We start from the raw sequence: 12,670 nt of genomic DNA, 5'->3' as shown, positions 1-12,670 counted from the left end.
TTACTTACCAGCTTGTAGAAGAGACGGTTCCGGCGAAGTGAGACGTCCAGGACATATGGATTCAGAACAACGTCTGGAGAGTTCGGGGTTTGGTCAATGGAGCCCGCACCTTAGACAATTCATGATCAAACACAGATATTAGACCATAGCGCCCGCCTCCCTTCGAGAATATGGAAGTTTCGGATATGACGGCGACCGCTTTCGTTGCTTTCCTAAGAGTTCTACTAACGCCGGTCCACTAATTGGCGCAATACATCGTGCTTGCGGACGGATTTCTAGCAGCTTTTCGTTTCTGCGGTGATAGACAATCCGAGCTGAATGTCCATTCCGCTGTGTTCTTTTCTGCCGATATAAAAGGAGAGACTGAGGATGCCCAACCCCCAAACTCGAGCTTCCTACATCAGTATCTTTATCCTCTTGATGTGAGTCGTGAATCCAAACTCTGTCGCAATTGAACCCAGCTGATACCCCGCCTCCTCTAGAATCTGACGTACAATCATGGTCTGGGTCTCCAACCAAGCTGACACATGCCTCTCCGTTTCCTCCGCCCACACATAGTGGTGAGTAGACTTACTGGACGCACCGATTTCGTGGCAATGATAGCAAGTGCACTTTGCCTGAGCGTAGGTTCCGACTACTGCATCGCCCAGCGTCAGGCAACACCGGTTCCTCCTATTAACGGTTTTTGACGTGTATCAGTAGCATCTGATCAATGTGATCAATGTGGATTGGCACTCAAGTGGTCGTATTACCCTCAGATAGCTTCGACCAAAGCAAGAGAGACGCAAGTATGCATCTTCAGACATTCAAACTGATCTCCTGGTATCTGTAAAGCAGAACAATGAGTTCTCATATGTAGTCAGTCTATGCAACGCATTCCGAAGCTCAAAGCACATGTGGCCTATACATATTGCAATATAACTCTAGGACTCACTCCTGTTCAGCGAACATTGTCCGAGCGGTGCTTCATTTTCAAGCATGGTCCAAGCTCTTCAACAGTCACAAAGATAAAGGCGAAACAAACTCAGGCTCCGCATCGCTCTTCGGTAGTGATGAGTGAGTTTCTACTAGTTTCCCAAGCGCGACCACATTGAGTTTCTGTATTTACACCTCTCAGATTTTACGCGTGTATCAAAATTTGCAGTTCATCTGACTACCATCCATCCAAATGGCTGTCGCGATATGATACTTAGGTGAATCGGGACTTTGACGGGTTAAGCCCCTACATTAGGGTTAGGGTTCTCATATTTCTCTTCCATCAACTTTCATCTATGTCGCAGACTGCTGGGCTACGAAAGCGCAAGAAAGATGCCTCTCCTTCAGAGAGCTCGTCTGCGCAGCATCAGGTGCCGCTACACTTGATCTTTTGACTATATCAGGCTCATATTTGTGATTAGGATGCGCGCAGAACGGATACCCATGGCAGCGCCAAACTCATGTATACCCTCGCGTTCATTGGAATAGGGTTATTGTCGTACTTTGTGAGTATTCATCCCAAATTCACCATGCCGGAGGCTTATCTTATTCTGACAGAATTTTTCGATCATTTATGACTCTGCAAAACTCGTTCTGGATGAGTGGATAGGCTCGTCTGACCACTGGGACGCCACGCCTAGCTCCGATGATTTTGTTCAGTTCCAAGTTGATGAGGACAAGCGTCAGGCAGTCGTTAATGCATTTAGAGTGCGTTGAATCATGCTTCATACTGCTTTGGTCTCATTCAGTCTATTTCAGCACGCTTGGTCGGCATACGGTATGGAGTCGCATTCTCATCACCAGAACGCAACTAACGCAATGGACGAAAAGAACGAGACGCAATGGGCGACGATGAATACCACCCCATAAGCATGAAGGGTACCAACCTCACTGCTGCAGGTGGTATCGGTTACACTGTCATTGATTCTCTGGATACCATGCTTATAATGGGGTTGACCGATGAATATTCTCGTGCCCGTCGCTGGGTCGACACCAAGCTATCCTTCGATCGTGATGCAAATTTCAATACGTTCGAAGTAGATATAGTGCCTTCGTTGCTGAACCTGACTGATTAATGTTGTCTAGACCACCATTCGCGTCTTGGGCGGCCTTCTCTCCGCATTTCACCTCTCATCCTATCTTCCCCACTCATCGCCTTCTTGGCGCAGCCTAGCACCCACGTTCCCTCATCCCGATCGTCTCTACCTCGACAAAGCTATCGAACTAGCTAACCTCATGCTACCTGTTTTCGACACTCCTTCTGGTCTCCCGACATCCCAAATCAACCTTGCTCAGCAGCGTGGCGCCCCGAATACCGAGTTCCCCGATTTAATCAGCACGGCTGAGGCTGGAACACTCCAACTAGAGTTCAGGCAGCTAAGCGAAATCACGGGAGATGATATATATTGGAAGAGAGCCGAGAAGGTGCGTACTCGTGTTGTATGCAATTAGAGTATACCAAGGCAGCTTCGGCGTAGGTCATGTCAGTCATTAAGACTGCGCGATTGCCCCATGGCCTCGCATCGATCTTCATGAGGTCTGTCATGTTCGCTCACAGGCAAGTAGTCGTGGTCTGACATACGGACTAGCCAAGATGCGGGTCAATTCGTCACCTCTGCGATCCGCCTTGGTTCTCGAGGAGACTCGTTCTATGAATATCTTCTGTGCGTGATGTACTATGTACGATCGAATGAAACGCAGCTTATTCGTCACGCAGTAAACAGTATCTACAGACCGTATGTCCTCGCCACGTTCTTTCTCATTCGCCGGCTTACTCTACATATAGAATCGAACTGAGCTCGTATACCGTGATGTAAGATCTCTTCATCATCAGCTAGCTTCATTCTTAATTTTCAACAGATGTATGACGATTCCATGCAAGCAATTCACAATCACCTTGTCCAAAAGAGTTACAAAACCGGTCTTCTTTACACCTCCGAACTTATTCCTGAACAAAACCATGAAGGCGAAGTGTATGTGGACTTCAATTCCACGGTTGTGACCTAACTAAGGTCATCCTTTGAGTTCCTGGCGTCTGACACCGAAACAAGATCACCTTGTCTGTTTCCTTGGTGGTTCCCTTATGCTGGGAGCCACCACCACCGGTGCCCTGGTCCAGCCAGTGTCGATTCCTCCGAAGCCGGACGAATTGACACTGACGGGTTGGAGAGATTGGAAAACCGGAGTTGAGCTTATCAAGACTTGTATGCGCACTCACGATACCGCTACGTAAGTGCAGTGCCGTGTACTTTACTTCGGTCACTCAACGGTGTTTACAGTGGGCTGGCTCCCGAAATGGTGCATTTCCGCATCCCCAGTGATGGAATGGACGGTCAAGAGTTTGCACCGGAGGATTGGTACATCAAAGGTGCTCGGTACGCCCCCTTTATTGAATGCAGCCATCTATCACCCACTTATATCCACCCGTCAGACCCGGAGAGGAGGCGGCATTCGATGCGCGTTATATCCTACGCCCGGAAACTGTTGAATCACTGTTCATAGCATATCGCCTCACTGGGGACCCGCGCTACCGCGACTCCGCTTGGTCTATCTTCCAAGCGATAGATAAACACTGCAAAGTCGACACCGGCGGTTACGCGAGCATCATGAATGTGGATGAGTTGAACTCGCGGCAGGAAGATAAGATGGAGACGTTCTTCCTGGTGCGCGTCATAGCCTCCTTATTCTATCGATGGGCGTGGGCTGACTCTAGCCGTCTCGGGAAATTTCGTAGAGCGAGACGTTGAAGTATCTATATTTGATATTCTCCGATGATAGTATTCTGCCGCTCGACAGTGAGCCTGTCCCATTCATCCATTTATGCGTGTGAAGTTGACTCGATTTCTGGATATAGAATATGTCTTCAACACCGAGGTCAGTGTTGATATTCATCTCCGTGCCATTCCGTTGCTGATACGGTACCAGGCTCACCCTTTACCCATCTTCAATCCCACAATCCCAACGGGATTCTCCTGATGCATCAAGCTCACCTCATATTTATCAGACATCTAGCCAGGTGCGACTATATATTAAATATGCTATATTGTATTGGCAGACGGAGGGTAAATGTTCATCTGTTGGCTTTACTGAGTTTCATGGTTCTATAGAGGTATAAACGAAGGTGGGAGTGGTAGTACAAGCTCGTAACCAAAACGTGAATGCGAAGGCATACGTGGGGAATCATTAACGGGGGATATGGTGTATAGGTTTACAGATATGCGAAGTCTTTGGTTTATGGTCCCAAGAGAATGGTTGCAGTTCATCTATGAAGAGTCGTTACTGCAAGACGACGGTGCTCCGGGCTGGGATGTTATGCAAGGATGGCAAGAAGAAAGGAAGAAGAAACGGGTATAGAGTCCCTGATGTTGCTGCGGTGTCACTTAGTCGCCAGAACGGCTGCGTAGGATGGGACCTTGTAAGGACCCGAGTCGACCTCAGGCTCCAAGTCTCCATCCCCGCCTGCCGACGAATAGACATGCTCCCAAGGCTCATTGAGCGCCGTGTCGTCGCCCAGCTCTCGGGCGTCACTGTCGTCCAAAGCTATGACGGAGCGAACAGGCGGTACGAACTCGAAATCTCCATCTACAACAAGGATATATCAGCCCGGAACTTGGGAAATGACGAATGCATGGGGTGGGGGGTCGTGGAGCAAATGCGGATGGAGAGAACATACCTTTGCCTTTCCGTGACTTCCGAGGCACTCGGGATGTCGTGTTGATGAGATCCACAAGCGCCACTTCAGGTTTGGGTGAGCTACGGCCAGAGCGTAGAGGAGATAGAGGACGCGACGGATGTGCTCCGGGGGAGTCCACGGTAACCATGTCATCATCCACAGCTGTGAACAGCGATGACAAGCCCCTCTTGGGAGCGTTGTCAGCGAATGGTGCGCATGTCGACGAGTCCTGTGGTTGGGCGTGCTGGGCGTGCTGGGCGTGAGGGTGTTCGCGTTGTCTCCCTGAGACCGTACGCGCCCACAGAGCTCTGAGCGGCGCGCTGAGTGTTCCAGGAGGGCTGGGTGTCTGCTCCTTCAGCGCGCGGTTCTTTACGAGCTCTGCGGTCTTCTTAGAACGCTGTCGTTCCCGCTCATAGGCCCGACGGTCTTTCATGTTCAAGCTGGCCGCGTAGAACGACAGCGACGCGGTTGAGGTGGACAGGGTCTGGTCAGCAGCCTCAGCAGGTGAACGTTCAACCACGTTGGGGGTGGAAGCGGAAGAGGAGAGGGTGATGTTTCCGAGAGTCGACATGATGAATGGTCTGAAGCAAGTTGAGGTTGTGAAGAGAGAAGAGTGATATGGTCTAATATGAGTCAGTAGGGATAATGATGTGAGACTGCTATATGGGCGAGCCTGATAAGGCAGGGACCAGAGTCAAGCTGATGACACAAGAATGGAGAACCAATTGGGGGAAGCGGATAAGGTCTGGTCAGGGACCGTGGCGGCTCGTGGCGGTCCTCCGTTGAGATGTCCCAGCCCCGACGTTGTAGCAGAACTGCCCGTAATTGGTCGGCTATATGAGGACTTTGATGCGATTTTGAAGGTCCTCACACGTTTGAGGTGCTCTTTAACGGCGCTGGAACGTTCTTACGCTCCAGATACTCCGGAGAAGCACCCATTTGCCCACCGTTGCCCAATGAAAGGGAATATAGTATATACAGTGCGCAGTGACTGGAAGATGACAATGCCCGACTAACAGGACGGATCGGTGAGACAGCTGTGGGCGCTAAACATAGATTACAGTTAACAACCTAGGGAGGACAGCGACAGTCGCCACAGCACCAGTCAGCCAACGTGCTTCGCCATCCACGGGGTGAAAGGGAGACTTCGGATTCATCACCGCGCTTACATCAAGAATATACTCCTATTTCCCTATACTCTCCCCTATTCCCCTCGGTTTTGGAATTCCTGACCAAAGACGTATTGCCTCAGGGTCTGCTGACGGGACAGTTCGCCTATGGGACGCATCCTCCGGTGAAGTACTGGATGTGTATGATCTCAATGAGGAGTTGTGGTCGATTGCTTTCTCGCCTGATAGCAAATCCGACATTTCTGTTACTTATCACGGCGAGGTTCACATTCGGAACATGGAGCACTAGTATGTTATATCGTTGTAGATTGTATGTGTGTTGTACTTCGCTATGTAAGACAAAGTATCTTAACAGGCAACACGGTAGGAGGGGGACTAGTTAGTGATAGTCGCCACAGCACCATTCAGCCAATGTGCTTCTCCAGCGACTGCCTATAGTCGACCAGTGGAAATGAATGACTTCGGCTGCATATTACTGCGCTCACATCAGGTACTCGCTCCCCTATTCCTTTACTCTTCCGTAGTCGGATACTTCATTTTGTTCTCAAGGAATGCCCCGAGCTCGGTCATGCAATCCCGCAGGCAAGTCTTCCCGGCTTCGCTAGCATGGAAAATGATGTCCCCCTTAGGTGCAATATTCCTCAGAAACAGCCCCATGAAGCGTTCGAAATCGACGCCGCCTTCTATGAACTTGTCGTCTTCGATGTAATGTTTCATCGTCTGTCAAGTTTCATCGAAATTCCATGTATACGTACTCGTCAGCATAGGATATGCTCGGACGCAGTGGGTGGTACTCACTTCCCAAGCCATCAGGCCCCCACCGACGGCTTGAAACCACTGTGCAAGCGCTTTAACGCCGGTTTCTCCGTAGCTGAAGTCCAAGCTCTCCTTGCAGCCCTTGTTGAGTATGGTGTACACCTCTTTTTTGTCGACACCGACATGTCGCAACCAGATGATCGTATCGTCCCGTTCATCCTCAGACATCGCTGCAGCAGAGTTTGTCAATCACGGCGTATCATTGCGAACAAATAACGAGGCGCTTACCTAGTTGTGCTTGATGGTATGGATGTCTATAGGGCTTTGGTCTCGACCTTGGAGCGTTTCACATTCGCAGAATACACCCACATTTTATACCCCAGCCCATTGAACTCCCTTGAAGCACGAACGCGTGGTCCCCCCCTTCTGATTGACCTGGGCAGACCTTATGCGTAAGGACATTGACAGACTTGTTACTTGTTCCTGCCCGCTTACTACCTTGTACGACTTTTACTTGTGTTGTTTCTCGGTGTTGGTACCTCGCCGATTCTGCGGAGAGGGCGAGAACTCCGCTATTGGGTGAATTGCGGAAGTAAAATATCGCACCCTCAATGCGTCCCCGTTCATGATTACGACGGCCATCGGGGGTATATTCTCTTAGGCTCTGTGCCTGCGACATCGCTAGTTTCTTCGCGCGAAGCTTCCTGGAAGCGCGCCGGCTGTTGATCGATGTTGAACGTTTATCGAGGAACGTTGCTCAGCAACTGAAGTAGAAGCGATCGAAGGAACCAGGAGGTAAGTTAAGCCCTAGTGAGGGGAGACAATCGGACATCCTCCTATCAGCCCATCAAGCCCCCCTAGAGCCCAGTCTATTCCCATTCCCTATTCAGTAACAAAGTCTCCTCATAATTGGATGTGGCATTTGGAGTTAACGTGAAAGAAGAATACTGTGCCGATGCGAGGTATGTACGCTTCAGTCGGCGGGGGCTGGACCGTTGTATTATTTATGCACCGAAATTTTTGTCAGCAAGGGTGTGCGTGCGCAGGCGTTTGGAAAGTTTGCAGACAGATTTGTGGGGGAGCCATTCTGGGACGGGGAATGCTTCCCCACAATATTACACGGATTTGGAGCTGAAGTATTGAGGTGATTATCATGGAAGACTAAGCATAGCAGAGAGAAACGAGGACGTACAAGTTGCAAATCAGCTTCCCCGCCGGCTGCTCGCATGCGTGGCACGTCAACCCCAGCACCTCGATCGGCACCCCCGTCTCAATCTCCTGCAGCGCGCGCCACCTGAGGCGCAAACGCGGCACGATAAAGCTCACCCGCGTCTCCTTCTTCACATCCTGATGGATCTTGTTCCAATGTGACTGCTGCTCATCCACTCACGCGCGGTCGAGGAGCGTGGCGTTGTACGCGAGCGTGCGCGTGAACATGCAGAGGTGCGCTTCGGCGGACTCGAAGGCGCATTGGAGGCGGTATGTTGTCTGCTCGTGCACCTGTGTGGGGGTGGCGGAGGCGGGCATGCGTTCGCGGACGAGCTCTTGGAGGCGCTAGAGGAAGTGCGAGGGGCGCTGGCTGGTGGTACCGTCTTCGTCCTCGTCCTCGATGTATTGGTACCTGACAATGATCATCGAGAATTTGGGGGGTCTACCTCATCGGGACTGGGGGCGCTAATGTTATGTTGTTGAGAGATCGGTGGACAGCCGGGTCGGAAGTTCACGCAACTCCGATCGTTCTCCACTGGCGGCGTGCCACCAGCGCCTAATTGATAATGCACTCTCTTTACCAGCAACAGCTATGAGCAGCGAAGGCAGTGCCCGTCGCCCAGATCCCTTCGTCGCATCGAAGAGTGAGCCTTCGCCTCATTCGAGGCCCCGTCGTCGGACGTATTCGAACGCCACATACACCCACGCCGGCGCTGGAGCTGAACCAGGCATCAACCCGCGACGCGACTCCGCATTCGCCGAGTACGGGCACATCAAACAGGCCTCGCAAATCGAGGTCGTCGACTACTCGAACGAGAAGATAACGAGCTCGGTATACGACAATGCAGGGTTCATCCACGCGCTGCGGGACAAGACGCGGTTCGCGCGGGAGCCGTGGACTACGGTGAGGTGGATCAATATCGGGGGCTTGAGTTGGGATGTGCTGAGCTCTGTGGCCGTGGCGTATGGTACGTGATAGTCCATGCGCGCCGGCGCGTGTCTCTGAATTTATCGAGTAGATCTGCACTCCCTGGCGCTTGAGGACGTGCTGCAGGAACAGGGTCACAATCACTCGAAAGCGGACTACTATCAGAACCACCTGTTTCTGCGCATTCTATGCCACTCTCTCGCTAGCGATACCGACGAGCACGATGCGGATATCTCAGCTCTACCCGACAACGTAGCCTTTCCACGAACCGCCTCACCCATCCCTGTCTCTTCATCGTCATTCAACTTGGACTATACAACTGAAGACAACCCAAAAGACGCCGAGAAGCCCTCGAGATTCAGCTTCTTGACCCGTCGTCGGGGGGATGTCGAGAATCGACGATCGTACTTGAGCCCGCGCGACCTCAAGCACAAGTTCTCTGGCTTGACGGGATTCCGCGACGCGGTTAGATGGCAAACTTTTGGATAGTCTATCAACGACATTAACGCCTCTGTTGCAGGCGCGGCAACGTCGGCTATTGAAACTACAAGCCCTTAAACGGGGGGATCGCGTGAATGTTAAGGTCGCTCCGCTGTACATGTTCCTTTCTCGTGATGGTACGTACGGCTTCCTTCTGGGTGATTCCGTTATCTGACAGACACACAGGCACTGTCATCACTATGCACCCTACCCCAAACTTGGACTTTACACAACCAATAACAGCGCGTCTTCACCAGGATGATTCGGTTCTCAGGACGTCGAACGACGCTAGTCTTCTCGTCGAGAGTATCCTTGACTTGGGTGCGTTTGAACTTGCAACAGTCGTTCGCCGTTCCCAACTATTGCTAATGATGCCTTAATGACGGGAAGTTGTGGATCGGGTACTGGAAGTCATCGACGCGTATCAGGACAAGATACACCAGATTGAGAACGAGATACTGCTGAAGCCCACTATGAACACCGTTCGCAGCCGTACGTGCCCCAGACCACAATTCTATGAATCTAGTCAAGCTAACACGTCATATTCACCATGCAGTGCACATCCTATCCGGCGACCTCATCCTCCACAAACGCACCTTGGACCCCATCAAAACCGTTATCTACGGGCTGCGCAGATACGATTTAGATCGATGTATCGCGCTTGCCGACATGAGTGCCGGCTCGCTGCGTCCGCAGGCGACGTTTCCTCTCCCTAGCCCGGGCTTGTATTCACCGTCTAATGGTCATGACACTCCAGCACTTTCGCGGCACGGCTCTGAAGACTCGCACAAAGCTGAATGGCAGACACATTCGGTCCATAACTTGCAAATGCCACACCATAAATCGGTTCGGGTAGAGGGTTATATGAGTTATAAGGCGAAGACTTACTTGGTATGTAATACTCTCTTATTCAGACTCTCCATTGGGCTCACATATCTTACTAGGCAGATGTTTATGACCATATGGAGTTCGTTCTGACCAGCCTCGACATGTTTGCGGGGATATCTGAGAATCTCATCAACTACGCTTTCAATGCATGTGCCTTTCCTCTACTTCGGAAATGAATGGTTGATTGACCAGTGTTTTATGCTTGAAGATGGCATCGTATGAAATGAACGAGACCATGTGAGTGTTAAGTTTTTCTATAGATATGCCACCAATAGTTTATTCAAGGCGGCGGTTGACGGTGGCGACAATCATATTTCTCCCCCTGACTCTTCTGACGGGATATTTCGTACGTACATTTATCCGATTCAGCATGCATAGTCCGTTGTATTCTGACCAGTAACGATCGTCTTCAGGGCATGAATTTCGACTTCATGTGGTCATTACGGAATCACAGCGACCTTGTGTATGTCCCCCGGAGGACTTCATCCTCCTCATGACGTGACCTTAATTATAGCTTCTGGATCATCTCCCTCCCGGTGATGGGAATACTGTTGCCCATATTTTTGTTCCATGACATCTCGCGGATGTTTCATTATCTGAAGAAGCGGATGGCTGGTGAACGGCTGATTAAGGTGTGTGGGTCTTCTATCTTTTCTATGAAGTCTTCTGGCTAATTACCGATTACGCTCTCAGAGGCGCCTGTGAAGCGATCCTCAGGAGCAGATAGCTGGCGGGTGCGTAAATCTCTTGATTTTTTGGGGGTCTTCCCCAGCACCCTTCCTCATTATGTTCGCAGAGGCGACTGAGATGCCAGTACGTAGATTAAGTTCCGGTGGCGGTCTCGTTAGTTTACGGTTGTGGAGCGTAGGCGTGAGACTGGGAGGGCTGCTTCTAGCTGCTTCCAATTTCGGTTTATGAGGACCTGAGGACCAGCGTGATGTATGATGTACTTGGACTCCGAGGCAAGCGTGTGTGCTGCTACTGCGCTGTAGTTCCCCACGAGGTATTGGTGCTTGGAACTTGAAGGGAGAGCGATGATAGAACTAGTTCCGCTACCGTTGCCAGCGTCGGCCGATCCAATCATCCTCAAAGACTTCGGAAGGGAAGTCAAGGGAGTCTACTTGGGGGCGCTTTCCCCAGAAGAGTTCAAGCAGGTTGAGGGGGCCCTGTACAAGGTAACTGCTCCTTACTCAGAATAGCCGCGAGGAGGTTGACGGTTCCTTGCTATAGTATGGTGTTTTGCCTTTCCGCGATGTCGAACTAACGCTGGAGGAACAATACTCCCTCACCAAGGTGCGATATATGCTGCACCTAAATCCCTACTTCTCGTCGACTCACTACTCTCGTGCTACAGGCATTCGACCCCGAAGCTGAAACCTACGGCCACGGAAACAACAAAGTTGATGATTCCAAACAATCCATCCTCCGTTCCGTCATCAAATCGTTCCCTAGAGTGCCTCAGGTTCAGCTAGTAGGCAATGGATCAATTTACGGCCACGAAGGCATCCCTGAAGTTGCGCCTAAACATCCCAACCATTCGACGTTTCACGCTACACACATATCGCAAGAGGATAGCGATAAAGGATTCACTCGCTTCTATCGCTGGCACATGGACGCGGCGCTCTACGAATACGCCCCGCCGAAGGTTACCACTTTGTACGGAGTTAGGGTACCCAAAGGAGAGCATCAGGTTGTACGGTATGATGATGGCACGGGCGATGAACTATCCGCCCCACTCGCGACCACTGCATTCGTTTCGGGAAAGACTATGTTTGACATCTTGTCCCCGGAACTGAAGAGTCTTGCTGTGCGATCTAGAGCGATTTACGCTCCGCATCCATTCGGTTAGTTTCTTTCTATTGACCATCGCAAAAGCGACCGTCCTCACGCTCGCCACAGTTTGGATGTCGCGCGCTCGAGCATCACCGACGGGTCTTGGTATAGAATCTGAGGGCCTTGAGCTACCTCTCAGCGAACTCCCTCCCTGGGAGGAATCTAAACAAAAAGTTTACCCGATGGTAATCCTTAAGCACGTTTGTTACCACTGAGACGCTCATCATTTCCCGTATAGTTGTGGAAGAATCCTGGCACCAGCGAGCTTCACTTACAAGTGCATCCGTGCGCTATCGCTGAATTACTCGTAGACCCTTTGCCGGAAGGCAGCAAGCATGAAGGTGCCTTGTATGCAGACGGAGCACACCTGAAAGATCTCAAAGAAATCCGTGATTTGCTACATAAGATGCAGCGTCCAGGCATTGCACCAGAGGTCCGTTGCCTCGTTTAAATCGCTAGAATCTACTTCGGCGGGCTAATTATCGAGCGACCTAGTTGATATACCCCCATGATTGGTGAGGACTTTCGTCCGTTGCTGTCTTGAACCCGCGATTGAACGAATGTAGGAAAGACAAGGATTTGATGCTATTTCACAACCGAGGTGTCATACACACCGCCGTCGGTACACTCAACGCAGATCAAGTCCGCGTGTTCCATCAATGTAATCTCGCTGCGTCTGACGACCCTGCTGGCCCTACTACGGAGGACGTTGAACGGTGGACATGAGCATACAGTATATTTCACACGTCAACAACGATTATCACTATTTCGCTCATATCCTTGCCGCAAGCACCTTTA

The 12,670-nt window shown here is 50.9% G+C and overlaps 5 protein-coding genes across 5 annotated transcripts; 3 read left to right on the top strand and 2 right to left on the bottom strand.

Moving 5' to 3' along the window:
• Positions 1 to 1,271: 1,271 nt before the first annotated feature.
• MNS1_1 (mannosyl-oligosaccharide alpha-1,2-mannosidase) lies at positions 1,272 to 3,951 on the top strand (the record flags this gene model as incomplete). Its single annotated transcript, XM_036772590.1, has 17 exons — positions 1,272 to 1,346; positions 1,398 to 1,481; positions 1,534 to 1,683; positions 1,735 to 1,753; positions 1,807 to 2,012; positions 2,062 to 2,400; positions 2,454 to 2,512; positions 2,565 to 2,639; positions 2,693 to 2,711; positions 2,762 to 2,788; positions 2,836 to 2,948; positions 3,001 to 3,204; positions 3,255 to 3,350; positions 3,407 to 3,638; positions 3,710 to 3,770; positions 3,830 to 3,849; positions 3,901 to 3,951. 17 exons carry the CDS (start codon positions 1,272 to 1,274, stop codon positions 3,949 to 3,951), a joined length of 1,830 nt encoding a protein of 609 aa, XP_036634063.1.
• A 400-nt stretch (positions 3,952 to 4,351) lies between these two features.
• On the bottom strand, positions 4,352 to 5,219 carry PC9H_002989 (uncharacterized protein; the record flags this gene model as incomplete). The annotated part of the gene is made up of 2 exons (XM_036772589.1): positions 4,352 to 4,557; positions 4,649 to 5,219. The coding sequence occupies 2 exons, from the start codon at positions 5,217 to 5,219 to the stop codon at positions 4,352 to 4,354; spliced, it is 777 nt and encodes a 258-aa protein (XP_036634062.1).
• A 1,069-nt stretch (positions 5,220 to 6,288) lies between these two features.
• On the bottom strand, positions 6,289 to 6,762 carry PC9H_002988 (uncharacterized protein; the record flags this gene model as incomplete). Its single annotated transcript, XM_036772588.1, has 2 exons — positions 6,289 to 6,498; positions 6,577 to 6,762. The coding sequence occupies 2 exons, from the start codon at positions 6,760 to 6,762 to the stop codon at positions 6,289 to 6,291; spliced, it is 396 nt and encodes a 131-aa protein (XP_036634061.1).
• Positions 6,763 to 8,335: 1,573 nt separating this feature from the next.
• Positions 8,336 to 10,215, top strand: PC9H_002987 (uncharacterized protein; the record flags this gene model as incomplete). The annotated part of the gene is made up of 7 exons (XM_036772587.1): positions 8,336 to 8,711; positions 8,763 to 9,136; positions 9,192 to 9,288; positions 9,338 to 9,472; positions 9,542 to 9,643; positions 9,708 to 10,042; positions 10,096 to 10,215. 7 exons carry the CDS (start codon positions 8,336 to 8,338, stop codon positions 10,213 to 10,215), a joined length of 1,539 nt encoding a protein of 512 aa, XP_036634060.1.
• An 858-nt stretch (positions 10,216 to 11,073) lies between these two features.
• PC9H_002986 (uncharacterized protein) lies at positions 11,074 to 12,598 on the top strand (the record flags this gene model as incomplete). The annotated part of the gene is made up of 7 exons (XM_036772586.1): positions 11,074 to 11,214; positions 11,270 to 11,332; positions 11,394 to 11,883; positions 11,939 to 12,057; positions 12,111 to 12,305; positions 12,368 to 12,387; positions 12,439 to 12,598. The coding sequence occupies 7 exons, from the start codon at positions 11,074 to 11,076 to the stop codon at positions 12,596 to 12,598; spliced, it is 1,188 nt and encodes a 395-aa protein (XP_036634059.1).
• Positions 12,599 to 12,670: the final 72 nt, after the last annotated feature.

This window comes from Pleurotus ostreatus (genome assembly GCF_014466165.1).
Source record: "Pleurotus ostreatus strain PC9 chromosome Unknown scaffold_2, whole genome shotgun sequence".
NCBI lineage: Eukaryota > Fungi > Basidiomycota > Agaricomycetes > Agaricales > Pleurotaceae > Pleurotus > Pleurotus ostreatus.
This window is presented reverse-complemented; position numbering and strand designations above follow the sequence as displayed.